General features: G+C 44.6%; 1 protein-coding gene across 1 annotated transcript; it reads right to left on the reverse strand.

The window, feature by feature from the left end:
- Positions 1 to 381: 381 nt before the first annotated feature.
- On the reverse strand, positions 382 to 20954 carry LOC138649249 (transmembrane protein 272-like). Its single transcript, XM_069739481.1, has 4 exons — positions 20913 to 20954; positions 16267 to 16443; positions 4744 to 4915; positions 382 to 619 (listed from the first exon to the last, which is right to left on the reverse strand). The coding sequence occupies exons 1-4, from the start codon at positions 20935 to 20937 to the stop codon at positions 610 to 612; spliced, it is 384 nt and encodes a 127-aa protein (XP_069595582.1). The 5' UTR covers positions 20938 to 20954; the 3' UTR covers positions 382 to 609.
- Positions 20955 to 22711: the final 1757 nt, after the last annotated feature.

Consider the following 22711-nt stretch of genomic DNA (forward strand, 5'->3'; position numbering starts at 1 on the left):
AATCATGACACACAGCACACTGACCAATGTAGCTCAATAGGGCTGATCAGATGACCGAGTGTCTATTTGCAAACACTGGCAACATGCAATATTCTCGTCTGTGTCTTGGATGAGTCTAGCCTATACAAGACTATGGGTGTGCAAAAAAGTGACAGGGAATCCAACATCCAAATGTTATACGTGGGATTTTTAAACCCCATTCATGTGTATGGAGAACGATTTTGCAAAAGAAATCTGTACTTTTGGATATACTGCAATTTCCCCCAAAAAAGTGTACTTTCCCAAATAATCCAGAACCAATATTTTAGTAATCTGCAGCAGTGAAATCATCACTTTTGGTGCCTACTAGCAGATTAATCGTCACATTCACTGCTCCGTAAATATATGTCAATATTTTTTTAATACAAGATACATGTAACAAGAAACGTTTTCCACTTTAAAAATATTATTATGCAAAACAACCATTAGAATGAAATTTATTACAGGTTTCTCTGATATTTTCCGATTTAAAGAATTCTAAGATGAGAATGACATCTCCTTTTGACATTTATACAGCTATGTTCATTTTCTGACAATTGCTGCTTTGTCTTCTTTTCTGTAGGTGATTTGTCAATCAATCCTCAAACACAATGAGAAAAAAAAACATCACTAGTTATTACGAATGGAAAATTAACATCTGAAACAAATAAAGGTCTCGTCTCCTTAAAAAGATAAAAAAGCAAAGTTCTTGTATGCAAATATCATCTTCAGAAAAGAAGAGGACAGGAACGGTGACGCCACCTATTGTGAGGGTGTAACAATATTAAAAGTCAATATTGACCCTTAATGAGCTTTGCGACATGACCGGTTATCCTTAAGGTACCTTCATACTCAGCAACTTTTGAACGATAACGATAGCGATCCGTGACGTTGCAGCGTCCTGGATAGCGATATCGTTGTGTTTGACACGCAGCAGCGATCAGGATCCTGCTGTGACATCGCTGGTTGGAGCTGAAAGTCCAGAACTTTATTTTGTCGCTGGATCTCCCGCAGACATCGCTGAATCGGCGTGTGTGACGCCGATCCAGCGATGTGTTCACTGGTAACCAGGGTAAACATCGGGTTACTAAGCGCAGGGCCGCACTTAGTAACCCGATGTTTACCCTGGTTACTATTGTAAATGTAAAAAAAAAAACACTACATACTTACATTCCGGTGTCTGTCACGTCCTTCGCCTTCAGCTTCCCACACTGACTGTGAGCGCCGGCCGGCCGTAAAGCAGAGCACAGCGGTGACGTCACCGCTGTACTTTCCGGCCGGCGCTCAGTCAGTGCGGGAAGCTGAAGGCGAGGGATGTGACAGACACTGGAATGTAAGTATGTAGTGTTTTTTTTTTTACATTTACAATGGTAACCAGGGTAAACATCGGGTTACTAAGCACGGCCCTGCGCTTAGTAACCCGATGTTTACCCTGGTTACCTGGGTACTTTGGCATCGTTGGTCGCTGGAGAGCTGTCTGTGTGACAGCTTTCCAGCGACCAAACAGCGACGCTGCAGCGATCGGCATCGTTGTCTAGATCGCTGCAGCGTCGCTAAATGTGACGGTACCTTAAGTCATGTGGAAAAGCTTATTAAAGAGGCCATATTGACTTTTAGGATTGATACCTCTAATGTAACAAGGCTCGATAAAGGGTCAATATTGACTTTTAGGGTATGTGCACACGTTGCGGATTTCCTGCGGATCCGCAGTGTTTTTTGCGGTGCAGAAGCGCTACAGATCCGCAAGTGATTTACAGTACAATGTAAATCAATGTGGAAAAAAAACGCTGTGCTAATGGTGCGGAAAATTCAGTGCGGAAACGCTGCGGATTAAAAGAAGTAGCATGTCACTTCTTTTTTGCGGATCTGCAGCGTTTTTGTACCCATTCCATTATAGAAATCCGCAGGGGTAAAAAACACTGAAAATGCGCAAAAAATCTGCAGCAAATCCGCACCAAAAACACGACAAATTCGCACCTGCGTTTTCTGCCAAGGGATGCAGAATCCGCACCAGAAATTCCTAAACCTATCCGCAACGTGTGCACATAGCCTTAGGATTGCTATTTCCAATAGGTGGTGGCTCTAGAGTTCTGGTCCTCTTCCTCTCTAAGTGGATATTTGCATATTTAATTTACCTGAGGAGCATTGCACGGTCTATAAAGGCCCCATACACAGTAGACTAACATCGGCCAAACCACCGATATCGATGGCTTCGGCAGACAGTCTAATTGTCGGGGGAGGTGTTGATAACGCATGTCTGATTTCGGTCTGCAGATCATATTGTTCTCACAGAGGTCAGTAAGTAAATGTAGTAAAATGTTAAATACTAGATATAGAAAATAATAATAAATAAAAATAATATAAGAAGAATAAAAAAACCCTCTCATCCAAACCAAATGCACCAATATAAAAAAATACTATGTGTCATGATTGCATTTTGCAAGTGTACCAGGTGCTCTGATCCTAATACATCCACTATCAAGAAAGTACATTTTGCAAAAAAGATGCAAATCTTACCCCGGTCACCAAATGTGTGCCTGCTGGAAGCCAGGCATTTCTGCTTTTATGACTATGCTAAAAAAACAATAATGCAACTACCGTATATACTCGTGTATAAGCCGAGTTATTCAGCATATTTTTTTGTGCTAAAAACGCCCCCCTCGGCTTATACACGAGTCATTGTCCAGAAAGCCAGCGGGGGAGGGGAGCGGCGGAGCAGCGTCAGGAGCCGGCGGCTGTGGCTGTAACTGTGCAGCTGCTAAAGAGAAATGAATATTCATTTCTCTTATAGCGCACAGTGACAGCTGCAGCCGCCGGCTTCCAGAAGACATCATACTCACCCTCCTCCGCGCCATCACTGCATCTCGATGGTCCCGGCGCCTGCAGCTCTTCCTGTGCTGATCAATTACGTGGCACCGCTCATTAAGGTAATGAAAATGCACGCATCACCACTCCCATAGGCGTGGAGCGCATATTCATGACCTTAATGAGCGGTGCCATGTGATCGCTTACCACAGGAAGAGCTGCAGGCGCCGGGACAGAGATGCTGCGACAGCCCGGAGAAGAGTGAGTATGATGTAGGTTTTTTGGAATAGGAAGCATGCATACCGGGAAAGGGGAGAGCCATCCACACAACGACGGGACCGGGGGAGCCATGCATACAACGATGGGACCGGGGGAGCCATTCATACAAGGATGGGACCGGGGGAGCCATGCATACAAGGATGGGACGGGGGGGAGCCATGCATACAAGGATGGGACCGGGGGGAGCCATGCATACAACGATGGGACGGGGGAGCCATGCACACAACGACGGGATCGGGGGAGCCATGCATGCAAGGATGGGACGGGGCGAGCCATGCATACAAGGATGGGATGGGGGGAGCCATGCATACAACGATGGGACGGGGGGAGCCATGCATACAACGATGGGACCGGGGAGAGCCATGCGTACAAGCATGGGACGGGGGGAGCCATGCATATGAGGATGAGATGGGGAGAGCCATGCATACAAGGATGGGACGGGGGGAGCCATGCACACAATGAAGGGACCGGGGGAGCCATGAATACAAGGATGGGACGGGGAGAGCCATGCATGCTAGGATGGGACCGGGGAAGCCATGCATACAAGGATGGGACTGGGGGAGCCATGCATACAAGGATGGGATCGGGGGGAGCCATGCATACAACGATGGGACGGGGGGAGCCATGCATACAACGATGGGACCGGGGAGAGCCATGTGTACAAGGATGGGACGGGGGGAGCCATGCATACGAGGATGAGATGGGGAGAGCCATGCATACAAGGATGGGACGGGGGAGCCATGCACACAACGACGGGACCGGGGGAGCCATGCATACAAGGATGGGATGGGGAGAGCCATGCATACAAGGATGGGACGGGGGAGCCATGCACACAACAACGGGACCGGGGGAGCCATGCATACAAGGATGGGACGGGGGGAGCCATGCATACAAGGATGGGACGGGGAGCCATGCATACAAGGATGGGATGGCGGGAGCCATGCATACAAGGATAGGATGGGGTAAGCCATGTATACAAGGATGGGATGGGGGAGCCATGCATACAAGGATGGGGGAGCCATGCATACGACGGGACCGGGGTTGCCATGCATACGACGGGACCGAGGGAGCCATGCATACAACAACGAAGGGACCAGGGGAGCCATGCATACAAGGATGGGACCGGGGGAGCCATGCATACAACGGGACCAGGGGAGTCGTGGATATGACAGGACTGGGGGAGCCATGCATACAATGATGGGACGAGGGGGGGAGCCTTGCATACCAGGACAGGACGGTGGAGGCCCCGCATACCAGGAGAGGAGTGACTGATACTGCCCAGCTGAGATCCTCCAAGCAGGAAGCTACAGAGACTCCAATCTGAACAGTTTAACCCCTGCACTGCTGAAAGACACCTGCTCCCTTTAATATGAGGGAGAATTACTTCCATTAAGTGCAGGCGTACGTGAACTGAGACGCTGCGGTCTTCTGGCTCCACTCTGTCGCTGTAAACCCCTCACATAATGTATATATGTTTGATTATTTATTTTTAATACATTGTTTTGTGGAAAAAAAAATTTGAGTGCGGTACTTTTATAATTTAGTTGTTTGAGTCCAAATACCATTTACTGAATATAATATGGAATATCCCAAAAATGTCAATAGAAAAAAAATTAAGCTAAATCATTTAAAAGAACTCACCTCTCATACACATATGATCTTAGTGAAAACCCAAAGCAAAAGATAAGCGCCAAAACCCCGGCAATAAGCGTATACTGTACTATCACCATTGCAACTGCATAGTAGTAAATAGTATCGTTACATTGGGCCGAATCGTTATATTCACTGATTACACCAAAGACCCAAACACTTCCTAAAATGGAGAAAAAAAATATTATTAAAAACACATTTAATGTAAATTAAATGAAGGCTGAAGTTCACACTGTGTATAATTTAACGCTAACATACGCTGCCATTTGCCAGACAGAGGCCAAAAGTGTGATTTTGTGGCCATTACCTTGCTGGTCTGCTTCTGCACACCTCTTAGGCTTATATGATAGTGAAAAAGGCTGTTCTTTCCTATACAAAGGACCACGGCAAAAGAAAAAAGTGTATCTGGAATTCATCCAGACTGTGACACCCTCCAAAGTGTATGTGCCCAACAGTGGCCACAAACACAGTCCGCACCTAGCCTTAGACTTTAATTCTACGTGGAATAAATGCATAAGATTGGTTTCCAAACTATAGAAAAAAAGACCCCGAAAGACAGAACAGGCAACAAAGTTTACCAAAATTGTACTGTTGCAGAAATATGCCTTATAAACATATTAGATTTTAGTGCAAACTGAGCCCCTAAAAGTCATAATTTGTAACAAAAAAGTGGCAAAAAAGTTACAGATTGCATAAGATTTTAATTTATGCAATAAGCTCACAGAAATTGTAAAAAGTAAGTATGGTTTCTCGTTCAGGTGGAGGAGAAGGAGGGCAATGTTAACAACTTTTACGTTTATTAAATGGGTGGTCCGAACTCCAAAGTAACTTTCCTTTTAAATTATTTTTTTAATGCCATAATCTAATCTATTGTCTAATATACTTTAATTAAGAATTCCCTATCCTTTGTTAACTACACAATATAACAGCTTTTTTTTTTTTCATTTCCTTTTTGATGACATTTTGTTTGAGAATCTCATTGTATGCTGGGATACTCAAAGGAAGTGTCATCAGGGGGCAGAGGCCTTGGTCACTTCTGCAATCCCTACAACTTCCCTGAAATGAAGCATCATCAGTCACACTCGTTTCAGGAGCTGTGCTAGTCCCTGCACACTGCGCAATGTGTGATGTGCACAATGACAGCGACTCTGTCACGCCGTTTATGGCGATAAAGGGGCAGGACGGCATATTGGGACCCGCACCTGTCCCTGCCACTATAATGGGGCCCTGACTTTCCCTTATCTCAGGGGTACCTATAATGGTTAGGAGGCCTGAGCCGCCAGCGTATCCCTGTCTCCTGTGCAGGCCCTATCAGTGGCCCCCTCTCCCCCCAAGGGAGGTGAACTGCACCAGTGTATAAATATGGGAATTAAACAGGGTATACAGACAAGGTAACTAAAATCTCAAACTCACCAAATGCTCACACAACCACAGAGGAAACTGTTGTGAATTCTGTGGCTGAATTCACTCCTGTGGTCACAAGTGGTACTGCAGCTTCTGAGCTTCCTCCCTCAGGTGTTCTGGTGAGCTCGTTAACTGCTTCATTACTTAACTCCGCCTGATGCTGCTATCCTTGCTCCTTGTCAATGTTTCAGTGTTGGATCTGAGCTTCTCCTGATTGTTCCTGTGACCTGCTGCTCTGTATAGCTAAGTGCCTTCTGCTTTTTTGTTGCTTTTTTTCTGTCCAGCTTGTCTTTTGTTTTGCTGGAAGCTCTGAGACGCAAAGGGTGTACCGCCGTGCCGTTAGTTCGGCACGGTGGGCTTTTTTTCCCCCCTTTGCGTGGTTTTGCTTTAGGGTTTTTTGTAGACTGCAAAGTTCGCTTTACTGTCCTCGCTCTGTCCTAGAATATCGGGCCCCACTTTGCTGAATCTATTTCATCCCTACGTTTTGTCTTTTCATCTTACTCACAGTCATTATATGTGGGGGGCTGCCTTTTCCTTTGGGGAATTTCTCTGGGGCAAGTCAGGCCTATTTTTCTATCTTCAGGCTAGCTAGTTTCTTAGGCTGTGCCGAGTTGCCTAGGTAGTTGTTAGGCGCAATCCACAGCCGCTTTTAGTTGTGTTTAGGATAGGATCAGGTGTGCAGTCTACAGAGTTTCCACGTCTCAGAGCTCGTTCTTGTATTTTTGGGTATTTGTCAGATCACTGTGTGCGCTCTGATCGCTAAGCACACTGTGTTTCTGGATTGCCTTCATAACACCTGTCATTAGCAAACATAACAGTACAAGGAGCCAAACTAATGATTCTCAATAGAGGGAAAGAAAAAGTTCTGACATCATTTTTTTTTTTTTTTCTGCTCTGTGTTCACTTTTTTTTTTCCCCTAGACATTTGGGTGATTCTGGACACAGGTGTGGACATGGATATTCAGGGTCTGTGCTCTTCAATGGATAATCTCGTTATAAATGTACAAAAAATTCAAGATACTATTGATCAGAAATCTATGTTAGAACCAAGAATTCCTATTCCTGATTTGTTTTTTGGAGATAGAACTAAGTTTCTAAGTTTCAAAAATAATTGTAAGCTATTTCTGGCCTTGAAACCTCATTCTTCTGGTAATCCTATTCAACAGGTTTTGATTATTATTTCTTTTTTGCGCGGCGACCCTCAAGACTGGGCATTTTCTCTTGCGTCAGGAGACCCTGCATTGAGTAGTGTCGATGCGTTTTTCCTGGCGCTCGGATTGCTGTACGATGAGCCTAATTCAGTGGATCAGGCTGAGAAAAATTTGCTGGCTTTGTGCCAGGGTCAGGATGATATAGAAGTATATTGTCAGAAATTTAGGAAATGGTCAGTACTCACTCAGTGGAATGAATCTGCGCTGGCAGCTTTGTTCAGAAAGGGTCTCTCTGAGGCTCTTAAGGATGTCATGGTGGGATTTCCTATGCCTGCTGGTTTGAATGAGTCTTTGTCTTTGGCCATTCAGATCGGTCGACGCTTGCGCGAGCGTAAATCTGTGCACCATTTGGCGGTACTGCCTGAGGTTAAACCTGAGCCTATGCAGTGCGATAGGACTATGACTAGAGTTGAACGGCAGGAATACAGACGTCTGAATGGTCTGTGTTTCTACTGTGGTGATTCCACTCATGCTATTTCTGATTGTCCTAAGCGCACTAAGCGGTCCGCTAGGTCTGCCGTCATTGGTACTGTACAGTCCAAATTCCTTCTGTCCATTACCTTGATATGCTCTTTGTCGTCATTTTCTGTCATGGCGTTTGTGGATTCGGGCGCTGCCCTGAATCTGATGGATTTGGATTATGCTAAACGTTGTGGGTTTTTCTTGGAGCCTTTGCGGTGTCCTATTCCATTGAGAGGAATTGATGCTACACCTTTGGCCAAGAATACACCTCAATACTGGGCCCAGCTGACCATGTGCATGGCTCCTGCACATCAGGAAGTTATTCGCTTTCTGGTGTTGCATAATCTGCATGATGTGGTTGTGTTGGGGTTGCCATGGCTACAAACCCATAATCCAGTATTGGATTGGAATTCCATGTCGGTATCCAGCTGGTGTTGTCAGGGGGTACATGGTGATGTTCCATTTTTGTCGATTTCGTCATCCACCCCTTCTGAGGTCCCAGAGTTCTTGTCTGATTATCAGGATGTATTTGAAGAGCCCAAGTCCGATGCTTTACCTCCGCATAGGGATTGTGATTGTGCTATCAATTTGATTCCTGGTAGTAAATTCCCTAAAGGTCAATTATTTAATTTATCCGTGCCCGAACACGCCGCTATGCGCAGTTATGTGAAGAAATCCCTGGAGAAGGGACATATTCGCCCATCGTCATCACCACTGGGAGCAGGGTTCTTCTTTGTAGCCAAGAAGGATGGTTCGCTGAGACCGTGTATTGATTACCGCCTTCTTAATAAGATCACTATTAAATTTCAGTATCCCTTGCCATTGTTATCTGACTTGTTTGCTCGGATTAAGGGGGCTAGTTGGTTCACTAAGATAGATCTTCGTGGTGCGTATAATCTGGTGAGAATCAGGCAAGGAGATGAATGGAAAACTGCATTCAATACGCCCGAGGGTCATTTTGAGTATCTAGTGATGCCATTCGGACTTGCCAATGCTCCATCAGTGTTTCAGTCCTTTATGCATGACATCTTCCGAGAGTACCTGGATAAATTCCTGATTGTGTACTTGGATGACATTTTGATCTTCTCAGATGATTGGGAGTCTCATGTGAAGCAGGTCAGAATGGTTTTTCAGGTCCTGCGTGCTAACTCTTTGTTTGTGAAGGGATCAAAGTGTCTCTTCGGTGTGCAGAAAGTTTCATTTTTAGGGTTCATCTTTACCCCTTCTACTATCGAGATGGATCCAGTTAAGGTCCAAGCCATCCAGGATTGGATTCAGCCGACATCTCTGAAAAGTCTGCAAAAGTTCCTGGGCTTTGCTAATTTTTATCGTCGCTTCATCTGTAATTTTTCTAGCATTGCCAAACCATTGACCGATTTGACCAAGAAGGGTGCTGATTTGGTTAATTGGTCTTCTGCTGCTGTGGAAGCTTTTCAGGAGTTGAAGCGTCGTTTTTGTTCTGCCCCTGTGTTGTGTCAGCCAGATGTTTCTCTTCCGTTCCAGGTCGAGGTTGATGCTTCTGAGATTGGAGCAGGGGCGGTTTTGTCACAGAGAGGTTCTGATTGCTCAGTGATGAAACCATGTGCTTTCTTTTCCAGGAAGTTTTCGCCCGCTGAGCGTAATTATGATGTGGGCAATCGAGAGTTGCTGGCCATGAAGTGGGCATTCGAGGAGTGGCGTCATTGGCTTGAAGGAGCTAAGCATCGCGTGGTGGTATTGACTGATCATAAGAACTTGACTTATCTCGAGTCTGCCAAGCGCTTGAATCCTAGACAGGCCCGTTGGTCGTTATTTTTTGCCCGCTCCGACTTTGTGATTTCGTACCTTCCGGGCTCTAAAAATGTGAAGGCGGATGCTCTGTCTAGGAGTTTTGTGCCCGACTCTCCGGGTTTATCTGAGCCAGCGGGTATCCTCAAGGAAGGAGTCATTGTGTCTGCCATCTCCCCTGATTTGCGGCGGGTGCTGCAAAAATTTCAGGCGAATAAACCTGATCGTTGTCCAGCAGAGAAACTGTTCGTCCCTGATAGGTGGACTAATAAACTTATCTCTGAACTTCATTGTTCGGTGTTGGCTGGTCATCCTGGAATCTTTGGTACCAGAGAGTTAGTGGCTAGATCCTTCTGGTGGCCATCTCTGTCACGGGATGTACGTACTTTTGTGCAGTCCTGTGGGATTTGTGCTAGGGCTAAGCCCTGCTGTTCTCGTGCCAGTGGGTTGCTTTTGCCCTTGCCGGTCCCAAAGAGGCCTTGGACACATATTTCGATGGATTTCATTTCTGACCTTCCCGTTTCTCAAAAGATGTCAGTCATTTGGGTGGTCTGTGATCGCTTTTCTAAAATGGTCCATCTGGTGCCCTTGGCTAAATTGCCTTCCTCCTCTGATTTGGTACCTTTGTTCTTTCAGCATGTGGTTCGGTTGCATGGCATTCCTGAGAATATTGTTTCTGACAGAGGTTCCCAGTTTGTTTCAAGGTTTTGGCGAGCCTTTTATGGTAGGATGGGCATTGACCTATCCTTTTCCTCGGCTTTCCATCCTCAGACTAATGGCCAGACCGAACGAACCAATCAGACCTTGGAAACATATCTGAGATGTTTTGTTTCTGCAGACCAGGATGATTGGGTGTCCTTTTTGCCGTTGGCTGAGTTCGCCCTTAATAATCGGGCCAGCTCGGCTACCTTGGTTTCTCCATTTTTTTGCAATTCTGGGTTCCATCCTCGTTTCTCTTCAGGACAGGTTGAGTCTTCGGACTGTCCTGGTGTGGATTCTGTGGTGGATAGGTTGCAGCAGATCTGGACTCAGGTAGTGGACAATTTGATCTTGTCCCAGGAGAAAGCTCAACTTTTCGCTAATCGCAGACGCCGTGTGGGTCCCCGACTTCGTGTTGGGGATCTGGTTTGGTTATCTTCTCGTCATATTCCTATGAAGGTTTCCTCTCCTAAATTTAAACCTCGTTTTATTGGTCCGTATAGGATTTCTGAGGTTCTCAATCCTGTGTCTTTTCGTTTGACCCTCCCAGACTCCTTTTCCATACATAATGTATTCCATAGGTCGTTGTTGCGGAGATACGTGGCACCTATGGTTCCATCTGTTGAGCCTCCTGCCCCGGTTTTGGTGGAGGGGGAATTGGAGTATATTGTGGAGAAGATTTTGGATTCTCGTGTTTCTAGACGGAAACTCCAGTATCTGGTTAAATGGAAGGGTTATGCTCAGGAAGATAATTCCTGGGTTTTTGCCTCTGATGTTCATGCTTCCGATCTTGTTCGTGCCTTTCATGCGGCTCATCCTGGTCGGCCTGGGGGCTCTGGTGAGGGTTCGGTGACCCCTCCTCAAGGGGGGGGTACTGTTGTGAATTCTGTGGCTGAATTCACTCCTGTGGTCACAAGTGGTACTGCAGCTTCTGAGCTTCCTCCCTCAGGTGTTCTGGTGAGCTCGTTAACTGCTTCATTACTTAACTCCGCCTGATGCTGCTATCCTTGCTCCTTGTCAATGTTTCAGTGTTGGATCTGAGCTTCTCCTGATTGTTCCTGTGACCTGCTGCTCTGTATAGCTAAGTGCCTTCTGCTTTTTTGTTGCTTTTTTTCTGTCCAGCTTGTCTTTTGTTTTGCTGGAAGCTCTGAGACGCAAAGGGTGTACCGCCGTGCCGTTAGTTCGGCACGGTGGGCTTTTTTTGCCCCCTTTGCGTGGTTTTGCTTTAGGGTTTTTTGTAGACTGCAAAGTTCGCTTTACTGTCCTCGCTCTGTCCTAGAATATCAGGCCCCACTTTGCTGAATCTATTTCATCCCTTTTGTCTTTTCATCTTACTCACAGTCATTATATGTGGGGGGCTGCCTTTAGGGTTTTTTGTAGACTGCAAAGTTCGCTTTACTGTCCTCGCTCTGTCCTAGAATATCGGGCCCCACTTTGCTGAATCTATTTCATCCCTTTTGTCTTTTCATCTTACTCACAGTCATTATATGTGGGGGGCTGCCTTTTCCTTTGGGGAATTTCTCTGGGGCAAGTCAGGCCTATTTTTCTATCTTCAGGCTAGCTAGTTTCTTAGGCTGTGCCGAGTTGCCTAGGTAGTTGTTAGGCGCAATCCACAGCCGCTTTTAGTTGTGTTTAGGATAGGATCAGGTGTGCAGTCTACAGAGTTTCCACGTCTCAGAGCTCGTTCTTGTATTTTTGGGTATTTGTCAGATCACTGTGTGCGCTCTGATCGCTAAGCACACTGTGTTTCTGGATTGCCTTCATAACACCTGTCATTAGCATACATAACAGGAAACACAGAAGGGAAGAGAAGGAAAAAACAAGGAAGGAAAACAGGTTTAACATGCAACCAAAACAGCAGACAACAATCTCTGTAAATAAACTTCCAAGATCCAAACACCACGCTCCTTCCCACTTCAAACCAGGCAGCAGAACTGATCACTGACAACAGTTGTAGTCAAAGCTGAGTCCATATAGGAGAGGAGATTACAAAAACCAAATCAGCTGAGAGACCCAGCTCTCAGCAACTTCAGTAACAAGGTTTAACTCCTGCCCTGCTGGCACAAGACAGCCAGGTCAGAATTCAGGAGAAGAGCTTCTGTTCATCGTGTGTGAACGAGGCCCATAGCGCTGCGGTTCTCTGGAACCTCTCTGTCGGGGTAGCCCCGTGACAGGCTCTCTGTTGTCAGCTCAGATCAGCAATAATGGGTTGGCAACAGGGCACGCTGTCAGAATACCCAGCATGCAGAGACCAGCGTCGCCCCCATAAGGCTTCTTTCACACTTCCGTCGTTCGGGGTGCGTGATAATGCAGTGAAGTGACGTATCAACGGATGTTGTACAAATAGTGGAAAACGTGTACAACGCATCCCATCCAGTGTTATGACGGATTCGTCGAAGGAGTTCCTGCCTGCATTTTCAGGTATTAAAAAAAGCCTTCCGGGCATGCTCAGAATGAAAAAACGGGATACGTCGCTGGATTCCTGTGTTTGATAGTCAGCAACGGATCCTGCGTCCATAGGCTTCCATTATAGCCAAATCGTCGCTGACTGATTTTCCGACGTGCAGAATCGTTCCTCTGAACGTTTTCTCCGCACGACGGACCGCTATTTTCCGACGGATCCAGTGCACGATGGATGAAACAGATGGCCATCCATTACAATCTGTCGCTAATACAAGTCTATGGGAAAAAAAACAGGATCCTGCAGAAAAATTTGCGGGATCCTGTTTTTTCAAAACTCGACGGATTTCGACGGGAGGAAAAAGACGGAAGTGTGAAAAAGGCCTAAGTGACGTCACTGGTCTCTGTACATCGGGTAAACAGATACAGCTCTGGTGTCAGTTATTTACTGCTGATCTGAGCCGTTAGCAGAGAGCGAGCTGACATTGTGCACATCGCATAGTAAGTACACAGTGCACAGGGACTAGCCCAGCCCCGGAAACGAGTGTCACTGATGAGGCTTGCAGGGAGGTTTCAGGGGCTGTGACAGTTCCTCTGACCCCTGATAACACTTGTACTGAGTATACGAGCAGGCACTGGGATTCTGAAATGAAGGGTCATCAACAAGGACGTAAAAAAAAATGAATATCAGTTAAGTAGAGTACTTAGGGAAGGAAAGGGAATTTTTCATGCAAGTATATTAGAAAATAGTTTAGAATATAGTGCTGAAAAGTTAAGGATTAGGAGGAAAATTACTCTGGACTTCGGACCACCCCTTTACGGTTTTAGATTGGATTTATGCACAGAGGACCCAAAGCTTACATCTAGTTCCATAAATGACCAAACCTTAGTTTGTGAATCTGGCCTTATATGTTATGAGAGGCAATTCAGTATCACAATGGACATGGAGGTCAGAGCACATACAGTGATCTGACAATAACCCAAAATAATAGAACGAGCTCTGAGACGTGGGAACTCTGCAGACCGCAATCCCTGATCCTCTCCAAACACAACTAGAGGCAGCCGTGGATTGCGCCTAACGCTACCTATGCAACTCGGCACAGCATGAGAAACTAACTAGCCTGAAGATAGAAAAAATAAGCCTACCTTGCCTCAGAGAAATACCCCAAAGGAAAAGGCAGCCCCCCACATATAATGACTGTGAGTAAGATGAAAAGACAAACGTAGGGATGAAATAGATTCAGCAAAGTGAGGCCCGATATTCTAGACAGAACGAGGATAGGAAAGATAACTTTGCGGTCTACACAAAACCCTAAAGAAAACCACGCAAAGGGGCAAAAAGACCCTCCGTACCGAACTAACGGCACGGAGGTACACCCTTTGCGTCCCAGAGCTTCCAGCAAAACAAATAGACAAGCTGGACAGAAAAAATAGCAACAAATAGCAAAGAAGCACTTAGCTATGCAGAGCAGCAGGCCACAGGAATGATCCAGAGAAACACAAGTCCAACACTGGAACATTGACAGGAAGCATGAATCAAAGCATTAGGTGGGGTTAAGTAGAGAAGCACCTAACGACCTCACCAGATCACCTGAGGGAGGAAACTCAGAAGCAGCAGTACCAGTTTCCTCCACAAACGGAAGCTCCCAGAGAGAATCAGCCGAAGTACCACTTGTGACCACAGGAGGGAGCTCTGCCACAGAATTCACAACACTTATAGTAATGCTGAATATGCAAACATAATCTACCAGCTGTTTCCACTGCGCCTCTGATGCAGAGGTGAACTTAGGTTTAGCTATTTTATTACAGAGGTTACTCATTACTTTTTTCTTGATGACTTATCTTTAGGATAGTCTTAAAGGGGTGGTCAGATCCCTAAATTGCCCTTTATAAATATGTATTTTAAACCCCTAACCACTTTTGTAATTTGCTTTACTTTAAAATACCCTACACTTCCCCCCTTTTTTTTTTACTTCACCCCCTGTGACATTTTGTTTGCTGGGAATCTCAAACGGGATGTCATCAGGAGGATGGCTGTTGTGAATTCTGTTGTCAAGCTCCCTCCTGTGATCATGAATGGTACTTCGGCTGGTTCTGTCCATGGGCTTCCTCTGGTGGTGGTGAGTGGGGCTGCGGCTTCTGAGGTTCCTTCCACAGGTGACGAGGTTAATTCGTTAGCTGGCTGCTCTATTTAACTCCACCTAGATCATTGCTCCATGCCACCTGTCAATGTTCCAGTATTGGTCTAGTTCACTCCTGGATCGTTCTAGTGACCTGTCTTCCCAGCAGAAGCCAAGTTCCTGCTTGTTTTTCTCTGGTTTGCTATTTTTCTGTCCAGCTTGCTATTTTGATTGTTGTCTTGCTTGCTGGAAGCTCTGGGACGCAGAGGGAGCGCCTCCGCACCGTGAGTCGCTGCGGAGGGTCTTTTTGCGCCCTCTGCGTGGTCTTTTTGTAGTTTTTTGTGCTGACCGCAAAGTTACCTTTCCTATCCTCTGTCTGTTCAGTAAGTCGGGCCTCACTTTGCTAAATCTATTTCATCTCTGTGTTTGTAATTTTCATCTTTACTCACAGTCATTATATGTGAGGGCTGCCTTTTCCTTTGGGGAATTTCTCTGAGGCAAGGTAGGCTTTATTTTTCTATCTTTAGGGCTAGCTAGTTCCTTAGGCTGTGTCGAGTTGCATAGGGAGCGTTAGGAGCAATCCACAGCTATTTCTAGTGTGTGTGATAGGATTAGGGATTGTGGTCAGCAGAGTTCCCACGTCTCAGAGCTCATCCTATATTATTAGTAACTATCAGGTCATTCCGTGTGCTCTTAACCACCAGGTCCATTATTGTCCTGACCACCAGGTCATAACAGATGGCCCTATACTCACAGACCCCTTCTATCACCACACCTGGAACAGGACAATCATCAGGTAGCAGCTCTGAGGACACGTATTATAGTTTCTTTCCTCATCGCCTTCTGATGAGATCCAGACTCCATAGCTCTGACAGTAGCTGTGAGAGAGGCGAGAGCAGCGCCAGCACACTTCTTCTGTCGCCACCCTGAAATGGAGCAGAATCAGGAATCAGCACTGCTGTCGCTCACCCTGCTTTTATCACGGCACCCTGATGGTGTCCTGTTTCAGAGATACAAACGGAGGGCCGGTGGTAAGAGAAAAAGTGTGCCGGCACTGCATTCACTTCTCTCACAACTATTGATTCTAGACATTATCAGAGGGCGACGATGATAGAAACTGTGATAAGTGACTGCAGCACTGCCTGCTAATGACGTCCTGTTCCAGGCGGGGTGCTAGAAGGGAGAAGTGACTGCAGGGCCATCATACTCTGATGTCTTGTTTCAAACTCCTCTCGAGCAAAATAAGAAGTAAAGTTAAAGAAAACTAATAAAGGCATTAGCTCTATAGGGAATTCTGAAGTAAAGTAAATTACAAAAGTGTTTAGGGTGTTTTAAAGATGGATATTTATAAAGGGCATTATAGGTATCGGACTTATAATTTTAAAATCAGCTTTATGATTGTTTTTAATGTTCTTTTATTCATAAGCATGACAACTATTAAAAATGCCTACCTGTTATAAGCCAAGCAAAGCTAAAAGTTAAAATGACACCTCCTAGAACTCTGCTGTATATGTCCCACATCCATGCCAGAAAATATAATAAAACAGCCACCAAGAACGTGACTCCAGAAACCATCAGATAGATAGGTATGAACGGCTGGAGCGGGCAATCATCTTTATATACGGCTCCTGTGGATAAGCAAGAGGACGGGACAGGTTAGTAGCCTTCCAATAATACAAAGGAAGATGCTTTAAAGAAACATGTGGCGCATCAGACATTTATATAGTGGCTGGACCGATAGTAAAATTCTGTGGCCCATATGTACAGAATGCGGTGGATTTTATTTATCCTCAGCGTGGGAATAGGATTTATGTAACCACAATCTACAGTGGCATGAAAAAGTTTGTGCACCCCTGGTCAAAATTACTGTTATTGTGAACAGTTAAGCAAGTTGAAGATGAAATGATCTCTAAAAGGCCTAAAGTTAATGATGACACATTTCCGTTTGTATTTTACGCAAAAATACTGTATATATATTTTTATATATATATATTTTTCATCGTTTACATTTTAAAAATTACAAAAAAGGAAAATGGACCGATGTAAACGTTTGGGCACCTTGTATGGTTAGTACCTAGCAGCTCCCCCTTTTGAAAGTCACACAGCTTGTAAACATTTGTTTTAGCCAGACAAGAGTCTTTCGATTGTTTGGGGGATTTTTATCGATTTTTTTTCCTTGGAAAATTTGTGTGAAATGAGATCTCATCATTTAAAAAAAAAGGAGCTAATAGACCCAAAATGCCTCATTATGTCACAACTGTAAAGGATCTTCTTTTTCCCTCACTGGTCGTGAGAATGATACTTTCATGATGGAGTGCGCCTCTTTGGATGCCCTTCAACTCTTTTTGCAAAAATGTTCATACTTTTTTTTAATTTCAGAGCTGGAGTGGTACTACTCCTTCATTGGACGCCTCCCCCTGTTTGGTGCAGGTTCTGGCGATGAGCCCGCACATTTTCCGGCACATGTCAGCTGATCTGATCGGCTGACATGTGCCCCTAACAGCCGCAAGAGGAATCACGATCCACCCGTGACTGTTAACAAACTCTGACAGTGGCATTTAACATGCACTCGCAGGAAGCGCGTCATTACCTCTACCCTGCGCCCGTGTCACATGACCGCAGATCGCCGATGGGTCGGTATGGGTTGCCGATGGTCGGTATGACAACCAGAGGTCTCCTGGAGACCTTTATTCTTGTCACTGCCAGATTGCTATGAGCGCTGCCTGATGGTCGTCGCTCATAGCAAGTGAGTAATTCTGCTATATACAGGTGATCTGTGCATCGCCTGTATGTAGCAGAGCCGATCGAGTTATGGCAGCTCCTAGCCTCCCATGGAGACTATTGAAGCATGCCAAAAGTAGAGAAAAATGTTTTTAAAAATATTTTAAAAATTAAAAAAATATAAAAGTTCAAATCACCACCCCTTTCTCTCCATTCAAAATTAAACAATTAACAAAAAATGAAACCTACACATATTTGGTATTGCCGCGTTCAGAATTGCCTGCTCTATCAATAATAAAAAGGATTAACTTGATTGCTAAACAGCGTAGCGAGAAAAAAGTAAAAATGCCAGAATAACGTTTTTTGGTCACCACAACATTGCATTAAAATGCAATAACGGGCGATCAAAAAAACATATCTGCACCAAAATGGGATCAATAAAAACGTCAGCTCAGTATGCAAAAAATAAGCCCTCACCCAACCCAAGATCACAAAAAATGGAGACACTACGGGTCTTGGAAAAAGGCACAATTTTTTTTTTTTTTTGCAAAGTTTGGAATTTTTTTTACCTTTTAAATAAAAAAGAACCTAGACATGTTTGGTGTCTATGAACTCATAATGACATGGAGAATCATAATGGCAGGTCATTTTTAGCATTTAGTGAACATAGTAAAAAAGCCAAACAAAAAACAAGTGTGAGATTGCACTTTTTTTGCAATTTCACCGCACTTGGAATTTTTTTTCCCATTTATGAGTACATGACATGGTAAAACCAATGGTGTCGTTCAAAAGTACAACTCGTCCCGCAAAAAAACAAGCCCTCACATGGCCATATCGACCAAAAGATAAAAATGTTATGGCCATGGGAAGAAGGGGAGCAAACAATGGAACCGCAAAACTGAAAATACCCCTGGTCCTTAAGGGGTTAAAGAGGTTGTCCACTAGTTTAACATTGACGACCTGTCCTCAGAGTAGGTCATCAATGTCTGATCAGTGGGAGTGTGACACCCAGCACCCCTGCCGATCAGATGTTCCCAGGGTTGTCGCGTCTAGAACTGCCCAGTTACAGAGCTGCACAGCACAGCCCCGTCGACGGAAGAGTTGCAGAGGCCGGGTACTGTGCATTCGACCCCTATTGATTTGAATAGGTGATGTGCAGTACCTGGCCACAGCCACCATTCAGTCGATGGATCTGTGCTGTGCAGCTCTGTAACTGGGCAGTTCCGGACGCCGCCAACAATGAGAACAGCTGATTGGGATGCCCCCACCGATCAGACACTGATGACTTAACCTTTATCAATGATAAAGTAGTGGACAACCTCTATAATCATCAATATCAGATCATTGGGACCTTGAATCGAAGCAGATTGCAGAGACTAGAGAAGAGCAGATCTGCCAAAATTCCTATTTGCTCAATCACATGAATATTATTGGGAAATAAGCTACAGGGATATTAGCTCTTCTGCCTTCCTTCTTCTGTAGCTTAAAAAAAACCCTCTTCTACCATGTTGTGTAAGAGCGGTGGACTGTCCGACTGCATCCTGCCCCTGAAAACAATGATTGTGTCATCTAAAAAAACATCATGCGTTTTGTATAGATATTGTGTCATGTGAAGTGTGAACTATGTACTGCGGTTTTGGTGTAAAAAGCAGGCACTTCCTGATAGTGAGTCAGGTAGGGAAGTACAGTAACAAAGTCAAGTTCAGGGGCAGTGGGCTGCTAGGGCCAGCATGTATTACTTGTTCAAGGCAGTGGGCGGCCGTACTGATATCCCTTGCAGACATTCATCATCAGACTCCGTGTGGGAGCTGATGGGCGCATTGTGTCCTCTGGTGCGCAGTGGAAGATGGATGCGGAATCGTATGGAGGGCGGATGTCTGATCTCGGGTGCACTGCGGAACCGGACAGGAGATCCCTGGGGCTGACGGAGCCAGTGGGCATAGGGATAGTCCAGGAGATACAAATGGCAGGGCTAAAAATGTGTTGTCCTAAAGAAGTAAGGAACAAGAAATGTTTGGTTGTTGCAATTAACTTAGTGTCCCCCTGAGCTGTGTGCGGCAGCTCCTGAAGATGGAGGCCTGGAGACAGTGGAGGCCTGCGGACTACAAGTGAGTGTGATGCACGCTCCATGAGACAGCACACTGGAACTGGAACACTGCTTTCTTGTAGAGCGCCAGAGCGTAACCGGACAGCAACTCGGTCATGACTACCGCTCTTTACAGCTGTAAAATATCGTTCATAGGCATCAGTGTTCCAATTACCCAGCAGAGGTATCCACATGTATCCAACAATTAAAATATAACATTCTTTTTTAATTTCATAAATCAATAATACACATGAAAATAAGCAACTCTGTAATATATCCTATCAGAAAAGTCTTCTTCTTTTGCTTCCAGAACTGATCTTTCATTTTCAAAATTCTCAATTCACAGGTAAAATCTATATTAAGTGAAGACAGATTTCCCCATTACTGAGATAGGAGATGACAGTTGGTGCCCATAAAGCTCTATGCATAGGAAGGGGGAGGGCTTTGCCTCTAGTTCGTCCCTTCTTCTCCTCTCTACATAGAATGTTATCAGCACCAACTGTCATCTCCTATCTCAGCAATGTAACAATCTGTCTTCACTGAATACAGATTTTACTCATGAATGGAGAGTAAACCGTCAGTTCCAGGAGAGAAAGAAGCAGATTTCTCCAATAAGATCTATCACAAAGTTGCTTATTTCCATGTGCACTATTGATTTATGAAATAAAAATTGAAACGACGGTTAGTCTGTAAGGTATATTCTGTGGATATTTATTATTATATTCGTCCCAGCTTCTAGACAGTACCTTGCAGCTAAAAAAAAATATCTTTATAATTCACAAAGCCTTTATTAATTCAAGACAGAAAAAAAAATCATTAAATAATGAAGTATTAAAAAACAGGGGGAAAAAATGCCAAATACAATATGTCATTCCCTTTATGGTAAAAATGACATTTTTTTGCTTTGTTTTGTAGGTTATTAAAGATATAGTGATACGAAATTTAAATATATTATTTTTTCTTTTACTACTTAAAAAAAAAAATAAAAAAATAGGTCGAGTCTGTATTTTCTGATACCCATATTTCTTTTTTTACAGATGATTTTTTTTTGGAGGGGGCGCTGAAGTGAGACCCCTGCCCTGCATCCAACCATTCGATTGAACGCTGGTGCTCAAATCCAACCTTCATATAGGCGGAATGTCGCCAAAGGGGTTAACAGTCCCGGCGGACATGATCTCAGAATGATTCGTTGAATTGAAATCTTTCCTCAACGTCGTCATATGATCACACAGACCAATCTTGATTTTATTTCCGACGGTAGCGCTAATGACATTGTGTAACATTACTTACCCATTACAATCATCACTGTGCTCATTGCAGTCCAATAAGTAATATCCCGTACACCTAGAATTAACAGATGATAATTTATCTTTTGTATCACACTATATACTATGGAAAATAAAGTAAAATAATAAAGTATAAGTAAAGTCAAACTTGAGCATATTTCACTATATGCCTAAATCTACTTGTTTTTTTTAGGTTAAGAAAAGCGCTGGTCTGGCACCGAAACGCGTTAGTGAATAAAAACCTTGTTCATACCCTACGGATCTCATCCATTGGGCTGGCTCATATTGCTGTATAGCACCGATGTTTTGAAAGGATTCAGCATCAGGTCCCTCATTAATGCCCGAGCCACCTGTTACTTTGTAGCACAGATCTGTTAGGGCCGCAAAACCAAACAACGTTGTTTATGTAGAAAAGTCTTTGTTTCATAGAAAAACTCAAAACAGAAAAGATTTTCTGATACAACAACGCCCTGCTCACGACACTGCACAGCACCTCTCCTGTATATATACACTGCACAGCACCTCTCCCCCTGTATATATACACTGCACAGTACCTCTCCCCTGTATATATACACTGCACAGTACCACTCCTCCTGTATATATACACTGCACAGCACCTCTCCCCCTGTATATATACACTGCACAGCACCTTTCCTCCTGTATATATACACTGCACAGCACCTCTCCTGCATATATACACTGCACAGAACCTTTCCTCCTGTATATATACACTGCACAGTACCACTCCTCCTGTCCTGTATATATACACTGCAGAATTTACAATAGCTGTCACTCATGTAAGAAGTGAAATCTGGCATTGTACTATACATTTCTCTGCCGTATCTGTGCATCATAAATCGGGGTATGTGTTAAAGGAGGGGCCCACTGAGACTCTTTCGCCCGGGGCCCTCGAAAACCTGGAGCAAGCCCTGTTTTTACCGATAGCCCTAGGCCCAATGTTATACTTTGGGAGGGTGCCAGTTCGGCATCAGAGAATAATTGCAGCATTCTGCGAGTGGCTCCAATAATCGGATCGCGCACACCCATGCAAGCCTATGGGTAAGTGTGAAACTTCGCACTGCACTCGGATGTCATCCAGGTGCAGTCCGACATCTGCAAATGGTGGCAATGGAATAGATGTAGAAATTACTCCACCTCTGCTGCAATTTTCTCATGCGAAAGAATTGGATCACAGTAAACTAACACTGGGATCAATCTCTGACAGAGTCATTTGCATATTCGCCACGATTCTCTCGTATGAGAGAATCGATAGCCGTGTGACACCAGTCTGACTCCAACTATTGTCCAGATCACTGGAAACACCGGTGCTATTCTGAGAACGCCGTAGCTGGCTGCCATCTTGCGGCAAGGCTCTAATTCATGCTGCCCACGATGTTGGCAGCATTTACCAGCAAACTGTCGGCTCCCCTATCTGTTCCGTATAGCGGTCTGGGTGCAGATTTCTTTAATCTGGGTGATTTATTTCGGCTTTATTATTGAAAAATTAACCTTAAGACCCTGTGCACACATTGCAGATTTTTCGTGGTTTTTTGTCTGCCCAGGTTTGGCACAAAACCAGAAGGGTTTCCTGACGCCAGCAAAGTGAATGGGAATCCTGAAATCTCATGCACACGTTGCTCATTTTTTCCTATTTGTTAATTCTTTCAGTATTTTTGCTGCAGATTTCACTCATGCTAATGAGCGAACGAACATCTGCACAAAAAACGCACTGAAAAAAATGCATCAAAAACATGGCAAAAATGCATCAAAAACGTGGCAAAAATGCATCAAAAACGTGGCAAA

Source organism: Ranitomeya imitator, chromosome 9 (assembly GCF_032444005.1).
Source record: "Ranitomeya imitator isolate aRanImi1 chromosome 9, aRanImi1.pri, whole genome shotgun sequence".
Taxonomy (NCBI): domain Eukaryota; kingdom Metazoa; phylum Chordata; class Amphibia; order Anura; family Dendrobatidae; genus Ranitomeya; species Ranitomeya imitator.

Bases quoted from the DNA above. Each gene is read 5' to 3' on its own strand.
- LOC138649249 (XM_069739481.1), bottom strand. From the start codon at position 20,937: ATGAGCACAGTGATGATTGTAATGG. The intron at 16,444-20,912 runs GTAAGTAATGTT...GCTTATCCACAG, and splicing joins CACAGTGATGATTGTAATGG to GAGCCGTATATAAAGATGAT. The intron at 4,916-16,266 runs GTAGGCATTTTT...TCTCCATTTTAG, and splicing joins CTTTGCTTGGCTTATAACAG to GAAGTGTTTGGGTCTTTGGT.